This window comes from Amphiura filiformis, chromosome 8 (assembly GCF_039555335.1).
Source record: "Amphiura filiformis chromosome 8, Afil_fr2py, whole genome shotgun sequence".
NCBI lineage: Eukaryota > Metazoa > Echinodermata > Ophiuroidea > Amphilepidida > Amphiuridae > Amphiura > Amphiura filiformis.
In genome coordinates, this window is record NC_092635.1 from 47,389,533 (window position 1) to 47,413,665 (window position 24,133).

Consider the following 24,133-nt stretch of genomic DNA (forward strand, 5'->3'; position numbering starts at 1 on the left):
TACGTAATTAAGATACATAGAAGAAAAATATTTGGCCCTTATTCTTTAAACTGTCTATTCTTTCAAAATATTTAAAAAAATAAAGAAAAAAAATAATTTTTTTTTCTTTTATGGTGGCACTACACTAAATCCTTCCACATTTGGTGTAACCTTGTATAGTCCCGGTAAAAATAGCGCCTGGGCGAAATATATCAGCCTCTAGAGAGTACTGAATTTAAGTGAATCTTGCTTGTTTTTATGAAAAGAATAGAGTAGGACCTCAACATTAAAAATCTGTTCCAAAAATGTTTCAAATCGATTGTGAATTAGTGACAGGCTGTCGGAATAATATCAAGGCCGGAACTGGTAAAGAGGCGAAATTGTCGGCTGAAATTCGTGAGGGCGCTGTTCAGGTGCCCGTAGCTCAAAATTTCGACTGAAGGGACCCCAAAAAAATAAATTTTTATTAAATTTCAGACTTTATACTTTTAGAAAATCCATACGACATTTTCTCAACTTTAGGCAAAAGGGTAGAAAAACGAATTTACTTTCTTGTGTTTTCACGTGTATTTCAATGGGACGATTATTTAGTGGTGTGCCCCCTTTGAAGGGGGCACTACACTAAATCCTTCCACATTTGGTGTAACCTTGTATAGTCCCGGTAAAAATAGCGCCTGGGCGAAATATATCAGCCTCTAGAGAGTACTGAATTTAAGTGAATCTTGCTTGTTTTTATGAAAAGAATAGAGTAGGACCTCAACATTAAAAATCTGTTCCAAAAATGTTTCAAATCGATTGTGAATTAGTGACAGGCTGTCGGAATAATATCAAGGCCGGAACTGGTAAAGAGGCGAAATTGTCGGCTGAAATTCGTGAGGGCGCTGTTCAGGTGCCCGTAGCTCAAAATTTCGACTGAAGGGACCCCAAAAAATAAATTTTATTAAATTTCAGACTTTATACTTTTAGAAAATCTATACGACATTTTCTCAACTTTAGGCACAAGGGTAGAAAAACGAATTTACTTTCTTGTGTTTTCCGTGTATTTCAATGGGACGATTATTTAGTGGTGTGCCCCTTTGAAGGCGCTTTTTTCAACTGGGGCTATAATCGGCTTTTTGATAAATTCAGGCAAAATTAAAGTCAGCTTTTGCTTGAATTATGTTAATTTCGATTTATATTGATAGTTTAGATGTTAATGTGTAATTTTAAATCAAATTAGATGCAAATCGTGCTTGAAATAATTCCGTCAGGGGGCTTCAAAGCTGAACAAAGTGTCGAGATATGTGAAAAAAATAAGATTTCTATGATTTTAATTGATTTGGTTTGAAGGTTATAAATCTGCCCGGGTCCTTAAACCCTTCAAACTTGTTTTTATGAGGGGGGGGTAATTACTGCACAATTTTTAGCTACTGGACCCTTACAATTAATTATTGACGTGACTTTCTTTTATTTAAAGACAATTTGAGCATTTAGAGGTAAAACTAGATAGGCCTACATCACGTGTTTTGGGTAAAGGCCTAATGCAAGATAAACGTGCTTTTTTGGCTCAAATTTGACAAAAGCGGCATTTGCCATTTTTCGGAAAAAACGCTCTCATTACGTAATTAAGATACATAGAAGAAAAATATTTGGCCCTTATTCTTTAAACTGTCTATTCTTTCAAAATATTTAAAAAAATAAAGAAAAAAAATAATTTTTTCTCCTTATAAGGGGGCACTACACTAAATCCTTCCACATTTGGTGTAACCTTGTATAGTCCCGGTAAAAATAGCGCCTGGGCGAAATATATCAGCCTCTAGAGAGTACTGAATTTAAGTGAATCTTGCTTGTTTTTATGAAAAGAATAGAGTAGGACCTCAACATTAAAAATCTGTTCCAAAAATGTTTCAAATCGATTGTGAATTAGTGACAGGCTGTCGGAATAATATCAAGGCCGGAACTGGTAAAGAGGCGAAATTGTCGGCTGAAATTCGTGAGGGCGCTGTTCAGGTGCCCGTAGCTCAAAATTTCGACTGAAGGGACCCCAAAAAAATAAATTTTATTAAATTTCAGACTTTATACTTTTAGAAAATCCATACGACATTTTCTCAACTTTAGGCAAAAGGGTAGAAAAACGAATTTACTTTCTTGTGTTTTCACGTGTATTTCAATGGGACGAATATTTAGTGGTGTGCCCCGTTTGAAGGCGCTTTTTTCAACTGGGGCTATAATCGGCTTTTGATAAATTCAGGCAAAATTAAAGTCAGCTTTTGCTTGAATTATGTTAATTTCGATTTATATTGATAGTTTAGATGTTAATGTGTAATTTTAAATCAAATTAGATGCAAATCGTGCTTGAAATAATTCCGTCAGGGGGCTTCAAAGCTGAACAAAGTGTCGAGATATGTGAAAAAATAAGATTTCTATGATTTTAATTGATTTGGTTTGAAGGTTATAAATCTGCCCGGGTCCTTAAACCCTTCCAAACTTGTTTTTATGAGGGGGGGTAATTACTGCACAATTTTTAGCTACTGGACCCTTACAATTAATTATTGACGTGACTTTCTTTTATTTAAAGACAATTTGAGCATTTAGAGGTAAAACTAGATAGGCCTACATCACGTGTTTTGGGTAAAGGCCTAATGCAAGATAAACGTGCTTCTTTGGCTCAAATTTGACAAAAGCGGCATTTGCCATTTTTCGGAAAAAACGCTCTCATTACGTAATTAAGATACATAGAAGAAAAATATTTGGCCCTTATTCTTTAAACTGTCTATTCTTTCAAAATATTTAAAAAAATAAAGAAAAAAAATAATTTTTTTTTTTTTTAATTGGGCACTACACTAAATCCTTCCACATTTGGTGTAACCTTGTATAGTCCCGGTAAAAATAGCGCCTGGGCGAAATATATCAGCCTCTAGAGAGTACTGAATTTAAGTGAATCTTGCTTGTTTTTATGAAAAGAATAGAGTAGGACCTCAACATTAAAAATCTGTTCCAAAAATGTTTCAAATCGATTGTGAATTAGTGACAGGCTGTCGGAATAATATCAAGGCCGGAACTGGTAAAGAGGCGAAATTGTCGGCTGAAATTCGTGAGGGCGCTGTTCAGGTGCCCGTAGCTCAAAAGTTCGTCTGTAGGGACCCCCACACAGTAATTTTTTATTAAATTTCAGACTTTATACTTTTAGAAAATCCATACGACATTTTCTCAACTTTAGGCAAAAGGGTAGAAAAACGAATTTACTTTCTTGTGTTTTCACGTGTATTTCAATGGGACGATTATTTAGTGGTGTGCCCCCTTTGAAGGGGGCACTACACTAAATCCTTCCACATTTGGTGTAACCTTGTATAGTCCCGGTAAAAATAGCGCCTGGGCGAAATATATCAGCCTCTAGAGAGTACTGAATTTAAGTGAATCTTGCTTGTTTTATGAAAAGAATAGAGTAGGACCTCAACATTAAAAATCTGTTCCAAAAATGTTTCAAATCGATTGTGAATTAGTGACAGGCTGTCGGAATAATATCAAGGCCGGAACTGGTAAAGAGGCGAAATTGTCGGCTGAAATTCGTGAGGGCGCTGTTCAGGTGCCCGTAGCTCAAAATTTCGACTGAAGGGACCCCAAAAAATAAATTTTTATTAAATTTCAGACTTTATACTTTTAGAAAATCCATACGACATTTTCTCAACTTTAGGCAAAAGGGTAGAAAAACGAATTTACTTTCTTGTGTTTTCACGTGTATTTCAATGGGACGATTATTTAGTGGTGTGCCCCCTTTGAAGGCGCTTTTTTCAACTGGGGCTATAATCGGCTTTTTGATAAATTCAGGCAAAATTAAAGTCAGCTTTTGCTTGAATTATGTTAATTTCGATTTATATTGATAGTTTAGATGTTAATGTGTAATTTTAAATCAAATTAGATGCAAATCGTGCTTGAAATAATTCCGTCAGGGGTCTTCAAAGCTGAACAAAGTGTCGAGATATGTGAAAAAAATAAGATTTCTATGATTTTAATTGATTTGGTTTGAAGGTTATAAATCTGCCCGGGTCCTTAAACCCTTCCAAACTTGTTTTTATGAAGGGGGGGGGGGGGGGGAATTACTGCACAATTTTTAGCTACTGGACCCTTACAATTAATTATTGACGTGACTTTCTTTTATTTAAAGACAATTTGAGCATTTAGAGGTAAAACTAGATAGGCCTACATCACGTGTTTTGGGTAAAGGCCTAATGCAAGATAAACGTGCTTTTTGGCTCAAATTTGACAAAAGCGGCATTTGCCATTTTTCGGAAAAAACGCTCTCATTACGTAATTAAGATACATAGAAGAAAAATATTTGGCCCTTATTCTTTAAACTGTCTATTCTTTCAAAATATTTAAAAAAATAAAGAAAAAAAATAATTTTTTCTCCTTATAAGGGGCACTACACTAAATCCTTCCACATTTGGTGTAACCTTGTATAGTCCCGGTAAAAATAGCGCCTGGGCGAAATATATCAGCCTCTAGAGAGTACTGAATTTAAGTGAATCTTGCTTGTTTTTATGAAAAGAATAGAGTAGGACCTCAACATTAAAAATCTGTTCCAAAAATGTTTCAAATCGATTGTGAATTAGTGACAGGCTGTCGGAATAATATCAAGGCCGGAACTGGTAAAGAGGCGAAATTGTCGGCTGAAATTCGTGAGGGCGCTGTTCAGGTGCCCGTAGCTCAAAATTTCGACTGAAGGGACCCCAAAAAATAAATTTTATTAAATTTCAGACTTTATACTTTTAGAAAATCCATACGACATTTTCTCAACTTTAGGCAAAAGGGTAGAAAAACGAATTTACTTTCTTGTGTTTTCACGTGTATTTCAATGGGACGATTATTTAGTGGTGTGCCCCTTTGAAGGCGCTTTTTTCAACTGGGGCTATAATCGGCTTTTGATAAATTCAGGCAAAATTAAAGTCAGCTTTTGCTTGAATTATGTTAATTTCGATTTATATTGATAGTTTAGATGTTAATGTGTAATTTTAAATCAAATTAGATGCAAATCGTGCTTGAAATAATTCCGTCAGGGGGCTTCAAAGCTGAACAAAGTGTCGAGATATGTGAAAAAATAAGATTTCTATGATTTTAATTGATTTGGTTTGAAGGTTATAAATCTGCCCGGGTCCTTAAACCCTTCCAAACTTGTTTTTATGAGGGGGGGTAATTACTGCACAATTTTTAGCTACTGGACCCTTACAATTAATTATTGACGTGACTTTCTTTTATTTAAAGACAATTTGAGCATTTCGAGGTAAAACTAGATAGGCCTACATCACGTGTTTTGGGTAAAGGCCTAATGCAAGATAAACGTGATTATTTGGCTCAAATTTGACAAAAGCGGCATTTGCCAAAATAAAAAAAAAACGCTCTCATTACGTAATTAAGATACATAGAAGAAAAATATTTGGCCCTTATTCTTTAAACTGTCTATTCTTTCAAAATATTTAAAAAATAAAGAAAAAAAATAATTTTTTCTCCTTATAAGGGGGCACTACACTAAATCCTTCCACATTTGGTGTAACCTTGTATAGTCCCGGTAAAAATAGCGCCTGGGCGAAATATATCAGCCTCTAGAGAGTACTGAATTTAAGTGAATCTTGCTTGTTTTTATGAAAAGAATAGAGTAGGACCTCAACATTAAAAATCTGTTCCAAAAATGTTTCAAATCGATTGTGAATTAGTGACAGGCTGTCGGAATAATATCAAGGCCGGAACTGGTAAAGAGGCGAAATTGTCGGCTGAAATTCGTGAGGGCGCTGTTCAGGTGCCCGTAGCTCAAAATTTCGACTGAAGGGACCCCAAAAAAATAAATTTTTATTAAATTTCAGACTTTATACTTTTAGAAAATCCATACGACATTTTCTCAACTTTAGGCAAAAGGGTAGAAAAACGAATTTACTTTCTTGTGTTTTCACGTGTATTTCAATGGGACGATTATTTAGTGGTGTGCCCCCTTTGAAGGCGCTTTTTTCAACTGGGGCTATAATCGGCTTTTTGATAAATTCAGGCAAAATTAAAGTCAGCTTTTGCTTGAATTATGTTAATTTCGATTTATATTGATAGTTTAGATGTTAATGTGTAATTTTAAATCAAATTAGATGCAAATCGTGCTTGAAATAATTCCGTCAGGGGGCTTCAAAGCTGAACAAAGTGTCGAGATATGTGAAAAAATAAGATTTCTATGATTTTAATTGATTTGGTTTGAAGGTTATAAATCTGCCCGGGTCCTTAAACCCTTCCAAACTTGTTTTTATGAGGGGGGGTAATTACTGCACAATTTTTAGCTACTGGACCCTTACAATTAATTATTGACGTGACTTTCTTTTATTTAAAGACAATTTGAGCATTTAGAGGTAAAACTAGATAGGCCTACATCACGTGTTTTGGGTAAAGGCCTAATGCAAGATAAACGTGCTTTTTGGCTCAAATTTGACAAAAGCGGCATTTGCCATTTTTCGGAAAAACGCTCTCATTACGTAATTAAGATACATAGAAGAAAAAATATTTGGCCCTTATTCTTTAAACTGTCTATTCTTTCAAAATATTTAAAAAAATAAAGAAAAAAAAAAATTTTTTTCTCCTTATAAGGGGGCACTACACTAAATCCTTCCACATTTGGTGTAACCTTGTATAGTCCCGGTAAAAATAGCGCCTGGGCGAAATATATCAGCCTCTAGAGAGTACTGAATTTAAGTGAATCTTGCTTGTTTTTATGAAAAGAATAGAGTAGGACCTCAACATTAAAAATCTGTTCCAAAAATGTTTCAAATCGATTGTGAATTAGTGACAGGCTGTCGGAATAATATCAAGGCCGGAACTGGTAAAGAGGCGAAATTGTCGGCTGAAATTCGTGAGGGCGCTGTTCAGGTGCCCGTAGCTCAAAATTTCGACTGAAGGGAAAAAAAAAAAATAAATTTTTATTAAATTTCAGACTTTATACTTTTAGAAAATCCATACGACATTTTCTCAACTTTAGGCAAAAAGGGTAGAAAAACGAATTTACTTTCTTGTGTTTTCACGTGTATTTCAATGGGACGATTATTTAGTGGTGTGCCCCTTTGAAGGGGCACTACACTAAATCCTTCCACATTGGTGTAACCTTGTATAGTCCCGGTAAAAATAGCGCCTGGGCGAAATATATCAGCCTCTAGAGAGTACTGAATTTAAGTGAATCTTGCTTGTTTTTATGAAAAGAATAGAGTAGGACCTCAACATTAAAAATCTGTTCCAAAAATGTTTCAAATCGATTGTGAATTAGTGACAGGCTGTCGGAATAATATCAAGGCCGGAACTGGTAAAGAGGCGAAATTGTCGGCTGAAATTCGTGAGGGCGCTGTTCAGGTGCCCGTAGCTCAAAATTTCGACTGAAGGGACCCCAAAAAATAAATTTTATTAAATTTCAGACTTTATACTTTTAGAAAATCCATACGACATTTTCTCAACTTTAGGCAAAAGGGTAGAAAAACGAATTTACTTTCTTGTGTTTTCACGTGTATTTCAATGGGACGATTATTTAGTGGTGTGCCCCCTTTGAAGGCGCTTTTTTCAACTGGGGCTATAATCGGCTTTTTGATAAATTCAGGCAAAATTAAAGTCAGCTTTTGCTTGAATTATGTTAATTTCGATTTATATTGATAGTTTAGATGTTAATGTGTAATTTTAAATCAAATTAGATGCAAATCGTGCTTGAAATAATTCCGTCAGGGGGCTTCAAAGCTGAACAAAGTGTCGAGATATGTGAAAAAATAAGATTTCTATGATTTTAATTGATTTGGTTTGAAGGTTATAAATCTGCCCGGGTCCTTAAACCCTTCCAAACTTGTTTTTATGAGGGGGTAATTACTGCACAATTTTTAGCTACTGGACCCTTACAATTAATTATTGACGTGACTTTCTTTTATTTAAAGACAATTTGAGCATTTAGAGGTAAAACTAGATAGGCCTACATCACGTGTTTTGGGTAAAGGCCTAATGCAAGATAAACGTGCTGTTTGGGCTCAAATTTGACAAAAGCGGCATTTGCCATTTTTCGGAAAAAACGCTCTCATTACGTAATTAAGATACATAGAAGAAAAATATTTGGCCCTTATTCTTTAAACTGTCTATTCTTTCAAAATATTTAAAAAATAAAGAAAAAAAAATAATTTTTTCTCCTTATAAGGGGCACTACACTAAATCCTTCCACATTTGGTGTAACCTTGTATAGTCCCGGTAAAAATAGCGCCTGGGCGAAATATATCAGCCTCTAGAGAGTACTGAATTTAAGTGAATCTTGCTTGTTTTTATGAAAAGAATAGAGTAGGACCTCAACATTAAAAATCTGTTCCAAAAATGTTTCAAATCGATTGTGAATTAGTGACAGGCTGTCGGAATAATATCAAGGCCGGAACTGGTAAAGAGGCGAAATTGTCGGCTGAAATTCGTGAGGGCGCTGTTCAGGTGCCCGTAGCTCAAAATTTCGACTGAAGGGACCTCAAAAAATAAATTTTTATTAAATTTCAGACTTTATACTTTTAGAAAATCCATACGACATTTTCTCAACTTTAGGCAAAAGGGTAGAAAAACGAATTTACTTTCTTGTGTTTTCACGTGTATTTCAATGGGACGATTATTTAGTGGTGTGCCCCCTTTGAAGGCGCTTTTTTCAACTGGGGCTATAATCGGCTTTTTGATAAATTCAGGCAAAATTAAAGTCAGCTTTTGCTTGAATTATGTTAATTTCGATTTATATTGATAGTTTAGATGTTAATGTGTAATTTTAAATCAAATTAGATGCAAATCGTGCTTGAAATAATTCCGTCAGGGGGCTTCAAAGCTGAACAAAGTGTCGAGATATGTGAAAAAATAAGATTTCTATGATTTTAATTGATTTGGTTTGAAGGTTATAAATCTGCCCGGGTCCTTAAACCCTTCCAAACTTGTTTTTATGAGGGGGGGGGTAATTACTGCACAATTTTTAGCTACTGGACCCTTACAATTAATTATTGACGTGACTTTCTTTTATTTAAAGACAATTTGAGCATTTAGAGGTAAAACTAGATAGGCCTACATCACGTGTTTTGAGTAAAGGCCTAATGCAAGATAAACGTGCTGTTTAGGCTCAAATTTGACAAAAGCGGCATTTGACATTTTTAGGAAAAAACGCTCTCATTACGTAATTAAGATACATAGAAGAAAAATATTTGGCCCTTATTCTTTAAACTGTCTATTCTTTCAAAATATTTAAAAAAATAAAGAAAAAAAATAATTTTTCTCCTTATAAGGGGCACTACACTAAATCCTTCCACATTTGGTGTAACCTTGTATAGTCCCGGTAAAAATAGCGCCTGGGCGAAATATATCAGCCTCTAGAGAGTACTGAATTTAAGTGAATCTTGCTTGTTTTTATGAAAAGAATAGAGTAGGACCTCAACATTAAAAATCTGTTCCAAAAATGTTTCAAATCGATTGTGAATTAGTGACAGGCTGTCGGAATAATATCAAGGCCGGAACTGGTAAAGAGGCGAAATTGTCGGCTGAAATTCGTGAGGGCGCTGTTCAGGTGCCCGTAGCTCAAAATTTCGACTGAAGGGACCCCAAAAAATAAATTTTATTAAATTTCAGACTTTATACTTTTAGAAAATCCATACGACATTTTCTCAACTTTAGGCAAAAGGGTAGAAAAACGAATTTACTTTCTTGTGTTTTCACGTGTATTTCAATGGGACGATTATTTAGTGGTGTGCCCCCTTTGAAGGCGCTTTTTTCAACTGGGGCTATAATCGGCTTTTTGATAAATTCAGGCAAAATTAAAGTCAGCTTTTGCTTGAATTATGTTAATTTCGATTTATATTGATAGTTTAGATGTTAATGTGTAATTTTAAATCAAATTAGATGCAAATCGTGCTTGAAATAATTCCGTCAGGGGGCTTCAAAGCTGAACAAAGTGTCGAGATATGTGAAAAAATAAGATTTCTATGATTTTAATTGATTTGGTTTGAAGGTTATAAATCTGCCCGGGTCCTTAAACCCTTCCAAACTTGTTTTTATGAAGGGGGGGGGGGGGGGGAATCACTGCCCAATTTTTAGCTACTGGACCCTTACAATTAATTATTGACGTGACTTTCTTTTATTTAAAGACAATTTGAGCATTTAGAGGTAAAACTAGATAGGCCTACATCACGTGTTTTGGGTAAAGGCCTAATGCAAGATAAACGTGCTTTTTTGGCTCAAATTTGACAAAAGCGGCATTTGCCAAATTTCAAAAAAAAACGCTCTCATTACGTAATTAAGATACATAGAAGAAAAATATTTGGCACTTATTCTTTAAACTGTCTATTCTTTCAAAATATTTAAAAAAATAAAGAAAAAAAAAAATTTTTTCTCCTTATAAGGGGCACTACACTAAATCCTTCCACATTTGGTGTAACCTTGTATAGTCCCGGTAAAAATAGCGCCTGGGCGAAATATATCAGCCTCTAGAGAGTACTGAATTTAAGTGAATCTTGCTTGTTTTTATGAAAAGAATAGAGTAGGACCTCAACATTAAAAATCTGTTCCAAAAATGTTTCAAATCGATTGTGAATTAGTGACAGGCTGTCGGAATAATATCAAGGCCGGAACTGGTAAAGAGGCGAAATTGTCGGCTGAAATTCGTGAGGGCGCTGTTCAGGTGCCCGTAGCTCAAAATTTCGACTGAAGGGACCCCAAAAAATAAATTTTATTAAATTTCAGACTTTATACTTTTAGAAAATCCATACGACATTTTCTCAACTTTAGGCAAAAGGGTAGAAAAACGAATTTACTTTCTTGTGTTTTCACGTGTATTTCAATGGGACGATTATTTAGTGGTGTGCCCCTTTCGAAGGCGCTTTTTTCAACTGGGGCTATAATCGGCTTTTTGATAAATTCAGGCAAAATTAAAGTCAGCTTTTGCTTGAATTATGTTAATTTCGATTTATATTGATAGTTTAGATGTTAATGTGTAATTTTAAATCAAATTAGATGCAAATCGTGCTTGAAATAATTCCGTCAGGGGTCTTCAAAGCTGAACAAAGTGTCGAGATATGTGAAAAAAATAAGATTTCTATGATTTTAATTTGATTTGGTTTGAAGGTTATAAATCTGCCCGGGTCCTTAAACCCTTCCAAACTTGTTTTTATGAGGGGGGGGGGGTAATTACTGCACAATTTTTAGCTACTGGACCCTTACAATTAATTATTGACGTGACTTTCTTTTATTTAAAGACAATTTGAGCATTTAGAGGTAAAACTAGATAGGCCTACATCACGTGTTTTGGGTAAAGGCCTAATGCAAGATAAACGTGCTTTTTGGCTCAAATTTGACAAAAGCGGCATTTGCCATTTTTCGGAAAAACGCTCTCATTACGTAATTAAGATACATAGAAGAAAAATATTTGGCCCTTATTCTTTAAACTGTCTATTCTTTCAAAATATTTAAAAAATAAAGAAAAAAATAATTTTTTCTCCTTATAAGGGGCACTACACTAAATCCTTCCACATTTGGTGTAACCTTGTATAGTCCCGGTAAAAATAGCGCCTGCGCGATACATATCAGCCTCAAGTGAGTACTGAATTTAAGTGAATCTTGCTTGTTTTTATGAAAAAGAATAGAGTAGGACCTCAACATTAAAAATCTGTTCCAAAAATGTTTCAAATCGATTGTGAATTAGTGACAGGCTGTCGGAATAATATCAAGGCCGGAACTGGTAAAGAGGCGAAATTGTCGGCTGAAATTCGTGAGGGCGCTGTTCAGGTGCCCGTAGCTCAAAATTTCGACTGAAGGGACCCCAAAAAATAAATTTTATTAAATTTCAGACTTTATACTTTTAGAAAATCCATACGACATTTTCTCAACTTTAGGCAAAAGGGTAGAAAAACGAATTTACTTTCTTGTGTTTTCACGTGTATTTCAATGGGACGATTATTTAGTGGTGTGCCCCCTTTGAAGGCGCTTTTTTCAACTGGGGCTATAATCGGCTTTTTGATAAATTCAGGCAAAATTAAAGTCAGCTTTTGCTTGAATTATGTTAATTTCGATTTATATTGATAGTTTAGATGTTAATGTGTAATTTTAAATCAAATTAGATGCAAATCGTGCTTGTTATAATTCCGTCAGGGGGCTTCAAAGCTGAACAAAGTGTCGAGATATGTGAAAAAATAAGATTTCTATGATTTTAATTGATTTGGTTTGAAGGTTATAAATCTGCCCGGGTCCTTAAACCCTTCCAAACTTGTTTTTATGAGGGGGGGTAATTACTGCAAAATTTTTAGCTACTGGACCCTTACAATTAATTATTGACGTGACTTTCTTTTATTTAAAGACAATTTGAGCATTTAGAGGTAAAACTAGATAGGCCTACATCACGTGTTTTGGGTAAAGGCCTAATGCAAGATAAACGTGCTTTTTGGCTCAAATTTGACAAAAGCGGCATTTGCCATTTTTTTTTTTTTTTTCTCTCATTACGTAATTAAGATACATAGAAGAAAAATATTTGGCCCTTATTCTTTAAACTGTCTATTCTTTCAAAATATTTAAAAAAATAAAGAAAAAAAAATAATTTTTTCTCCTTATAAGGGGGCAATACACTAAATCCTTCCACATTTGGTGTAACCTTGTATAGTCCCGGTAAAAATAGCGCCTGGGCGAAATATATCAGCCTCTAGAGAGTACTGAATTTAAGTGAATCTTGCTTGTTTTTATGAAAAGAATAGAGTAGGACCTCAACATTAAAAATCTGTTCCAAAAATGTTTCAAATCGATTGTGAATTAGTGACAGGCTGTCGGAATAATATCAAGGCCGGAACTGGTAAAGAGGCGAAATTGTCGGCTGAAATTCGTGAGGGCGCTGTTCAGGTGCCCGTAGCTCAAAATTTCGACTGAAGGGACCCCAAAAAAATAAATCTTTATTAAATTTCAGACTTTATACTTTTAGAAAATCCATACGACATTTTCTCAACTTTAGGCAAAAGGGTAGAAAAACGAATTTACTTTCTTGTGTTTTCACGTGTATTTCAATGGGACGATTATTTAGTGGTGTGCCCCCTTTGAAGGCGCTTTTTTCAACTGGGGCTATAATCGGCTTTTGATAAATTCAGGCAAAATTTAAGTCAGCTTTTGCTTGAATTATGTTAATTTCGATTTATATTGATAGTTTAGATGTTAATGTGTAATTTTAAATCAAATTAGATGCAAATCGTGCTTGAAATAATTCCGTCAGGGGGCTTCAAAGCTGAACAAAGTGTCGAGATATGTGAAAAAATAAGATTTCTATGATTTTAATTGATTTGGTTTGAAGGTTATAAATCTGCCCGGGTCCTTAAACCCTTCCAAACTTGTTTTTATGAGGGGGGGGTAATTACTGCACAATTTTTAGCTACTGGACCCTTACAATTAATTATTGACGTGACTTTCTTTTATTTAAAGACAATTTGAGCATTTAGAGGTAAAACTAGATAGGCCTACATCACGTGTTTTGGGTAAAGGCCTAATGCAAGATAAACGTGCTTTTTTGGCTCAAATTTGACAAAAGCGGCATTTGCCATTTTTCGGAAAAAACGCTCTCATTACGTAATTAAGATACATAGAAGAAAAATATTTGGCCCTTATTCTTTAAACTGTCTATTCTTTCAAAATATTTAAAAAATAAAGAAAAAAATAATTTTTTCTCCTTATAAGGGGGCACTACACTAAATCCTTCCACATTTGGTGTAACCTTGTATAGTCCCGGTAAAAATAGCGCCTGGGCGAAATATATCAGCCTCTAGAGAGTACTGAATTTAAGTGAATCTTGCTTGTTTTTATGAAAAGAATAGAGTAGGACCTCAACATTAAAAATCTGTTCCAAAAATGTTTCAAATCGATTGTGAATTAGTGACAGGCTGTCGGAATAATATCAAGGCCGGAACTGGTAAAGAGGCGAAATTGTCGGCTGAAATTCGTGAGGGCGCTGTTCAGGTGCCCGTAGCTCAAAATTTCGACTGAAGGGACCCCAAAAAATAAATTTTATTAAATTTCAGACTTTATACTTTTAGAAAATCCATACGACATTTTCTCAACTTTAGGCAAAAGGGTAGAAAAACGAATTTACTTTCTTGTGTTTTCACGTGTATTTCAATGGGACGATTATTTAGTGGTGTGCCCCCATATGGCGGGGCTTTGGCTATATACCGGTAGTCTCATGTCGTGCGTCATCTTATGAATAATAATAAGAATTTTACCAAGATCGGGTTTATATGACCTAATAATAAACTGGCAACTTAGTCAAATAGGACCACCAGTATACAGGCGCACACCACTAAATAATCATTCACACTGAAATGCCGGTATATTTACCTTGAAAAATACCTCTCGTTTGAAACGTAAAGGAATTTAGTGTTATAATACCATAACAATGCTATGCGTCGCGCATCTTTAAACTTTGGCAGTGGGAAATAATTAGACTTGCCAAAGTCGTCTTGTTTATTAATTTGATAAGCATGCTAATTCTTATTATTTCAATAAATAAATCTTAAAATAAATAAATATATAAATTTTAAAAAAGAAAGAAAGGAGAAAAGAAAAGAAGGAAGAAATAAAGAAAGTTTGTTTTCTTAAATTGTATCGAGATCCATAAAATAAATAAATTATACAGCCTAAATATTAATAAATAAATATTAACTAAATATATAATTCAAAATGTACCGTAAGTAAGGTAAATCATCCACGGTAAAGTGCTCAAGCAAGAAGGGAGCTGGAATATATTTAAAATGTAGGCCCTACTTGGTATCAAAGTAGGGCCTACATAAAGTATTGTTGTTTACGTCACAGTGGCGTGCGCATGAGGGGGGGGGGGCAGGTGCGCCCGGGGTGCGCCCCCCATTTTTGTTGGTAATTCGGAGGATAACGCTAAAACCGCACCTTACACACCTAAATCTGACTCCATTGGGGGAACTGAACAACCCCCCCCCCCACTTTCAATGTGCTGCGCACGCCACTGGTCACTTTACGACGTTGTTTCATGAAGGTCAGACAAGCAGGCTATCAGAACATAATGCAAAATATACCATGGTAGTCTCATGTTTTAAATACTCGGTTCCAAAAGGCCCGCCCAAAGGGTATCTCATGACTACCCCTCCCTCATGTAGGCCCTAGTCATGTTATGATGATAAAAACTGAGAGGTGCTAGGTGCAAACTGTTTGTCTCATGTCATAAGTGTGACATGTTTAGACGCTCAGGTAGTAGGCCTATGTTATTGATAATGAAAAGGGCAAAAACTCTCAGGTAGTCTCGCGTCGTTTTTTAAAAGATTATAGGCCTAATATCAAGAGCTATCAAGATTTATCACGGAAATGAACCCCTATATCCCCAGTAGTCTCACTCATGTTATTGATAATAATCATAGGCGTAGATCGGGGTGGGGGTGATGGGGGATCCCCAATATCTTGCTAGTGAAGATGGTCCATACAGTCACCCCCCATGTTGACGCCAATAGGCCCTAAGTGGGTTTCTGAACAAATTAACCTCATATTGGCTATTTTAACCTGAAAAAACCTTTTTGCGCGCCTCGCGCGCATTTGTTCAACTTTTGTACCATATTTCACCAGTTTAGCTTCAATATGCCAATTTTTTTCGCGCGCAAACCATAATTATACCATAAACTTATTTTGTCGCTAAAAGGTGCGGATTCACAATACTTCAAGAAAAATTTTCCAACCCCATGATCCCCCCCCCCCCCCTCAGCTCCCCAATGTCAAAAAGAAATCTACGCCACTGACTATCGCCCGGTATAATCTCATGTTAATGAAAAAATATAAGAATATATCACGGACTATAGAAGACCCATCACTAGATCGCCTAGTTGTCTCATGTTAATGAAAGAGGTCCAAATCTCTCCGTTATTTGTAAAGAAGACCCCCCCCCCCAAGCCCACCATATGGTCGAATCCAACGAAAAGTGTACACGGCATGTTCAGGGCCATAACTTAAAAGTATTAATCAATTGGCCTTCGTTTTTTGTATTGTGTTTATTCGCCTTGATCATACCCTTCGCGCCATATATAATAAGACCCCTTCTGTGAAAAACTTAGACACAGAGACCCCAAAACATGCTATTTTTACCCATTTTTTCAAAATATTTCTTAAGGTATTTTTAAAAACATCTAAATCAGTTATGAAAAGAAGTCATTGGATTGAATCTAAATTGATTTCCTGAAAGGTGTGTATTCAAACATTGCCTGTTCAATTTTTCACATTTTGTACATAATTATGAATTTTTTGTGATAATTTTTTGAGTGGTATTTTTTACATTACCTACGAATACAATTTTTCATAGCACTAGATATATCTTTAAAAAATGGAAATCACTAATAAATGCGCAATTGATACAAGCTTTGATATGTCCAATACTGAAATGCATTGCATTCGGACATCTTTATTATTGTGTTTAGCTACCAGAAATTCTAAATGGCACAAAGGTAGGTTTGGTAAAAAATATGCATTACCTCCGAATACATGTTAAAAGCTGTGTCATTTCCACAAACTGAAGGAATAGTAAACAATAGTTAAGCAATAGGTGCAGGGTAATACACTCTTTATTTCTACCAAGTTTCATTAGCCTGCGTTTAAATATTTCTGAGATGTCAACAATAAAAGCAAGTATTCGTAGGCAAATTTCGGTAACCGAATGTTACCTACGAATACAATTTGACATCATGACAGTATTGTGAAACACCGCCATTCATGCCAATGTCCATATTGGTACATAACGAAGGTCTGTATGTTTGCTATCAAATCATATGTCAATGAAAGTTGCGAATTCACATACATGCCCACCATGCAAAACTGAACACGGCTTAATTGTTGAAAAATATGTACTGAAATAGACGACGGTCTGCACATTTGAAAGAAAAATCAGATTCGAAGGAGATTAGAAGGGGATAAATACTTGGATTTGTCAGCTGTCATGTGTGTTTCATTTTAAACGTTTACCGACCTTCTGGTTTCTGAGTAATTTGTGTCCAAATTGGTTTATTCGAAGGTAACTTGTGACGTTTTCGCTAAGTTTACCTACGAATACCATGGACAAAAACGACTTTTCTCATTGTCTCATGATCTAGACAACACAGTGGTGGACCCTAGTATAAAGCTAATTATAGTTGCCCTCAAACGAAAGGCCACAAGACGTAACTGACTCCAAGATGGACTTCACAAGTCTGCAATAACGGTTTTAAGCGATTTGTGTGCAATTAAGCAAATTAAAGTCACTTTAGTGCCTTTGTTTCATACTTCAATCCTCTTTCAACCACTGTGAACCGACATTAAATATACATGATAGGGTCTCAGGTATCAATAAACGCACATAAAGAAAATAATACATTCAAAGTGCTTTATAAAATGAAGATTTGATTGCGATATCCACCAAAAGTCTAATTCTTACCTACAAAATACTGAAATGTTACTTACGAATACAGCATAATACATGACATGTGTAATGAAGTGTCCCTACCAATGGAAATTAATTGTCAAAAACTTTAAGCGGTACCCCGGACAATATTATTACCCATATACGGATTCATTCAACAATTATTTATTATGTAAATTTGCTGTTTAAATACTTGTATATCAAAATGAAGTGTTCAAAATCTTGCTAAAAGCATCAAAAAAATTTTGATCTAAGGTAAAAGCACTTATTCATTTGGACGTACCATCTGAAAGAGATCTAAAAACTACCATTTTATTCATTCATTATCATAATAGCAAAATTTGAACCTCTAAACTCAATATAGAAATTGTTAAATCGCTCATGTTACCTACGAATACCCGGGTTTCTTCACCTATGATTTTATAAAGCATTAGGTGTATGCGTATAATTCCTAATATTCCTGAAAACAGATATCCCACTCGTTCTTATACAATATGTAAATTTATTCATACTCATTTGATAAATAAAATACAGAAACTGACCTAAACTTCATTTTCAAAAATAAACTAGCATAAATTGACTAAGATCATATTGATCGCGTTATAAAAATAAAACAAATATTTTCTGGTTGAGCTAGCATTTTCCTGACACCCCGTGGTCTTCATTACACGAAAAAAGTGTTAATGGGAATATTCCATTTGTTTTAGGGTGATTAGTACACTGCGATAGTGAAAGCATCCTAGTGGTATTCGTAGGTAACATTGGGTTTTGATGTCACATTTACTATCACACGTCCTGGATTTATTTTTCAAGATTAGTGATGGCACTTTTGGTTCCTATAAGGCCAACATGCCATCAATCAATGGGCAAAAGGAAAAAATTGTGGAGACATTTTTATTTTGGACTTTTATTTTTGGCCCGTGGACACTTTTGGTTGGATTCAACCATATATATTTATTATATAGATGTATCACGGACATCACAAATAGACAAATCGCCCAGTAGTCTCATGTTAAAGAAAAAGAAATATATCACCGACATATAATAGAGGACCCCTATATCACCCGGTAGTCTCATGTTAATGAAAAAAAAAATACTCAAGAACATGATAGAAAGACCCCTATGTCACATGGTAGTCTGTCTATGAAAAAATATCACGGACATGATAGAAAGATCCCCTATATCAGCTTATATCGCCCGGTAGTCTCATGTTATTGGAAATAAGCTAAAATAAGAGGTCCAAATATCTCCGGTAGTCTCATGTCGTGTGTAAATGAATCCCTATGCACACGGACACGATAGAAAGAGCCCCTATGTCACCCGGTAATCTCAGTGAAAAAGAAATATCACGGACACGATAGAAAGAGCCCCTATGTCACCCGGTAATCGGTAATCTCAGTGAAAAAGAAATATCACGGACATGATAGAAAGACCCCTATACATGCTATATCACATGTTAATGAAAAAAATATAGTCACGGACATGATAGAAAACCCCCTGTTATCCGGTTGTCTCGTGTCAATGTTAAAAAATATCACGGACATGATAGAAAGGCCCCATGTATCATCCGGTAGGCTCATGTTAATGAAAAAAATATATCACGGACGTGATAGAAAGACCCCCATATCGCCCGGTAGTCTCATGTCAATGAAAAAAATATATCACGGACACGATAGAAAGATCCCCGATATCGCCCGGTAGTCTCATGTTAATGGAAAAAATATCACGGACGTCATAGAGACCCTTGTATCGCCCGGTAGTCTCATGTTAATGGAAAAATGTATCACGGACATGACAAATAGATCCCCTATATCAGCCTATATCGCCCGGTAGTCTCATGTCAATGAAAAAATATCACGGACATGATGGAAAGACCCCTATGTCGCCCGGTAGTCTCATGTTAATGAAAAAAGTTATCACGGACATGATAGAAAGACCCCGATATCGCCCGGTAGTCTCATGTTAATGGAAAAAAATATCACGGACAGTATATAGAGACCCCTTATATCGCCCGGTAGTCTCATGTCGATGAAAAAAATATCACGGACATGATGGAAAGACCCCTATGTCGCCCGGTAGTCTCATGTTAATGAACAAAATTATCACGGACATGATAGAAAGATCCCCGATATCGCCCGGTAGTCTCATGTTAATGGAAAAAAAATATCACGGACAGTATATAGAGACCCCTTATATCGCCCGGTAGTCTCATGTCGATGAAAAAAATATCACGGACATGATGGAAAGACCCCCTATGTCGCCCGGTAGTCTCATGTTAATGAAAGAAATTATCACGGACATGATAGAAAGACCCCATATATCGTCCGGTAATCTCATGCTAATGAACAAAATATTATACGGACATGATAGAAAGACCCCCTATATCACCCGGTAGTCTCAAGTCAATGAAAAAATATCACGGACATGATAGAAAGACCCCGATATCGCCCGGTAGTCTCATGTCAATGAAAAAATATATCACGGACATGATAGAGAGACCCCATATATCGCCCGGTAGTCTCATGTTAATGAAAAAATATTATACGGACATGATAGAAAGACCCCCTATATCACCCGGTAGTTTCAAGTCAGTGAGAAAAATATCACGGACATGATAGAAAGACCCCCGATATCGCCCGGTAGTCTCATGTCAATGAAAAAAATATTATACGGACATGATAGAAAGACCCCCTATATCACCCGGTAGTCTCAAGTCAATGAAAACATATCACGTACATGATACAAAGACCCCGATATCGCCCGGTAGTCTCATGCCAATGAAAAAAAAAATATCACGGACATGATAGTAAGACCCACTCTATCGCCCGGTAGTCTCATGTCAATGAAAAATATCACGGACATGAAGGAAAGACCACGTGTGTCTCCCGGTAGTCTCATGTCAATGAAAAAATGTATCACGGACATGATAGAGAGACCCCATATATCGCCCGGTAGTCTCATGTTAATGAAAAAAATATTATACGGACATGATAGAAAGACCCCCTATATCACCCGGTAGTCTCAAGTCAATGAGAAAAATATCACGGACATGATAGAAAGACCCCAGATATCGCCCGGTAGTCTCATGTCAATGAAAAAAATATATCACGGACATGATGGAAAGACCCCCTATATCACCCGGTAGTCTCTTGTTAATGAAAATAAAAGGTCCAAAAATTAAACTCCTGCAGTCTCGTGTCCGTGATATATATATCTTTAAATATAGTGTGGGTGGGGGAGGCTTCATAATGTCTTTTTACCCTGCCTAGCAAAGATATTGTCTTCTTCTACAAACTACATCAGACTACCGGAGAGATTTGGACCTCTTATTTTCATAACATGAGACTACCGGGCGATATAGGGGGTCCTTCGATCATGTCCGTGAGTATTTTTTTTAATTAACATGAGACTACCGGTCGATATAGGGGGCTCTCTATCATGCCCGTGAGTATTTTATGCCTCCACCGCGAGGCATACTGTTTTTGCAATGTCCGTGCTTCCGTCCGGATGCCATATCTCGGGCATGGATGGGCGGATTGACTTCAGATTTTCAGGATAGGTGGGTCATGGTCAGAAACTCTGGCTACTTTTTTGGGTGAGGTTCAAGGTCATATACTGAGGTAAAGGTCATTTGAGGTCAGGTGGCCCATTTTCCTTCTTTTCTTGGAGACTAGGGGTCGCATGTTCCTCAAACTTGGTGGGTGCATCTTGACCCCAGGCAGAACAAGTTTATATTGGTTAGTGGGTCAAGGTCACCTGAGGTCATGCTGGGGTCATTTGAGGTCAAATTAGCAAAAACTGTCATATGGCCATGAAACTTCGTAGGTACAGTCAACATTTAGAGCAAAATTTTTGGAAGGTCATTTTGGGGTCATCTGGGGTCACCCAGGGGTCATCTGAGGTCAAATTAGTAAAGACTGTCGTAGGGGCATGAAACTTGGTGAGTACAGTCAACATTTAGAGCCAAATTTTTGGAAGGTCATTTTGGGGTCATCCAAGGTCACCCAGGGGTCATATGAGGTCAAATTATTAAAAACTGTCGTAAGGGCATGAAATTTGGTGGGTACAGTCAATATTTAGAGCCAAATTTTTGGAAGGTCATATCGGAGTCATCTGAGGTCATCCATGGGTCATCTGAGGTCAAATTAGCAAAAACTGTCATATGGCCATGAAACTTGGTAGGTACAGTCAACATTTAGAGCAAAATTTTTGGAAAGTCATTTTGGGGTCATCCAAGGTCACCCAGGGGTCATCTGAGGTCAAATTAGTAAAGACTGTCGTAGGGGCATGCAACTTGGTGGGTACAGTCAACATTTAGAGCCAAATTTTTGGAAGGTCATTTTGGGGTCATCCAAGGTCACCCAGGGGTCATATGAGGTCAAATTATTAAAAACTGTCGTAAGGGCATGAAATTTGGTGGGTACAGTCAACATTTAGAGCCAAATTTTTGGAAGGTCATATCGGGGTCATCTGAGGTCATCCAGGGGTCATCTGAGGTCAAATTAGTAAAAACTGTTGGATGGGCATGAAACTTGGTGGGTACAGTCAACATTTAGAGCCAAATTTTTGGAAGGTCATTTTGGGGTCGCCAGGGGTCATCTGAGTTCATCATATGGGCATGAAACTTGGTGAGTACAGTCAATATTTAGAACCAAATTTTTGGGAGGTCATTTTGGGGTCATCTGGGGTCACCCAGGGGTCATCTAAGGTCAAATTAGTAAAAACTGTCATATGTGCATCCGGGGTCATCCAGAGGTCATCTGAGGTCAAATTGATAAAAAATGTCGTATGGGCATGACATTTGGTGGCTACAGTCAACATATAGAGCCACATTTTTGGAAGGTCATTTCGTCAAAATGTCCGTCACATATTTGAGAAGGCTATTTCTCGGAAGTGATGTGATGCACTTTGGTGGAATACAATTGTTATGCAGTAGATTTCGGCGCAAAATATGCAAATGAAGTACAGCTAATTTGCATAATGTGCTAATGTACAGTGATGGGACTTGGTGAAAAGGTGTATTGGGGTCAGGAAATTCTAGATGCTTTTTTTCAAAGGTCATTTTGGGGTCATCTTAGGTCAAATTCTAATATTTGTCCTATGGGCATGAAACTTGGTGGGTATTGTTACCATTTACAGCCAAAATTTTGAAGGTCATCCGGGGTCACCCAGGAGTCATTGGAAGGTTGTTTTGGGGTCATCCAGGTGTCATCTAAGGTCAAATTCAGTCTCCTCTTTTAGGCTTGAAGCTTTGTATCAACTTGTGAGTGCCACATCGCTCCCTTTGGTGGAGGCATCACGGTCGACGCTGTGCGTCGAAAACCGCGACATCCGAGAACCGCGGTCCATCTAGTTTTTAATTAACATGAGACTACCGGGCGATATAGGGGGTCTTCCATCATGTCCGTGAGTACATTTTTTTATTAACATGAGACTACCAGTCGATATAGGGGGGCTTCCTATCATGTCCGTGATATTTTTTCATTGACATGAGACTACCGGACGATATAGGAGGTCTTCCTATCATATCCGTGCCGGATATTTTTTTCATTAACATGAAACTACCGGTCGATATAGGGGGGCTTTCTATCATGTTCGTGATATAGTTTTCATTAACATGAGACTACCGGTCGACAGAGTGGGTCTTCCTATCATGTCCGTGATATTTATTTCATTAACATGAGACTACCGGGCGATATAGGGGTCTTCTATCATGTCCGTGAGTACGTTTTTTCATTAACATGAAACTACCGGTCGATATAGGGGTCTTTTATCATGTCCGTGATGTTTTTTTTATTAACATGAGACTACCGGTCGATATAGGGGGTCTTCCTATCATATCCGTGATATTTTATTCATTGACATGAGACTACCGGGCGATATAGGGGGTCTTTCTATCTTGTCCGTGAGTATTTTTTTATTAACATGAGACTACCGGGCGATATAGGGGGTATTCTATCATGTCCGTGAGTATATTTTTTCATTGACATGAGACTACCGGTCGATATAGGGGTCTTCCTACCATGTCCGTGATATTTTTCATTGACATGAGACTACCGGTCGATATAGGGGGCCCTCTATCATGTCTGTGAGTATTTTTTAAATTAACATGAGACTACCGGGCGATATAGGGGTCTTCTATCATGTCCGTGAGTACATTTTTCATTAACATGAAACTACCGGTCGATATAGGGGCTTTCTATCATGTCCGTGATATTGTTTTCATTAACATGAGACTACCGGTCGACATAGGGTCTTCCTATCATGTCCGTGATATTTTTTCATTGACATGAGACTACCGGGCGATATAGGGGGTCTTTCTATCATGTCCGTGATATTGTTTTCATTAACATGAAACTACCGGTCGATATAGGGGGCTTTCTATCATGTTCGTGATATAGTTTTCATTAACATGAGACTACCGGTCGACATAGGGGGTCTTCCTATCATGTCCGTGATATTTTTTTCATTGACATGAGACTACCGGGCGATATAGGGGGTCTTCCTATCATGTCCGTGATATTGTTTTCATTAACATGAAACTACCGGTCGATATAGGGGGGTTTTCTATCATGTTCGTGATATTGTTTTCATTAATATGAGACTACCGGTCGATATAGGGGGTCTTTCTATCATGTCCGTGAGTATTATTTTTATTAACATGAGACTACCGGGCGATATAGGGGGTCTTCTATCATGTCCGTGAGTATATTTTTTCATTGACATGAGACTACCGGTCGACAT

General features: G+C 36.6%; 1 protein-coding gene across 1 annotated transcript in view; it reads right to left on the minus strand.

Annotated features, from left to right (window-relative positions):
• Window positions 1-20,287, minus strand: part of LOC140159583 (maleylacetoacetate isomerase-like) — a 36,756-nt gene extending 16,469 nt beyond the window's left edge. Inside the window, exon 1 of the mRNA XM_072183075.1 lies at window positions 20,207-20,287. Within this exon, the coding sequence (XP_072039176.1) occupies window positions 20,207-20,287 (81 nt within the window). The remainder of the gene's footprint in view (window positions 1-20,206) is intronic.
• Between the last annotated feature and the right edge of the window lie 3,846 nt (window positions 20,288-24,133).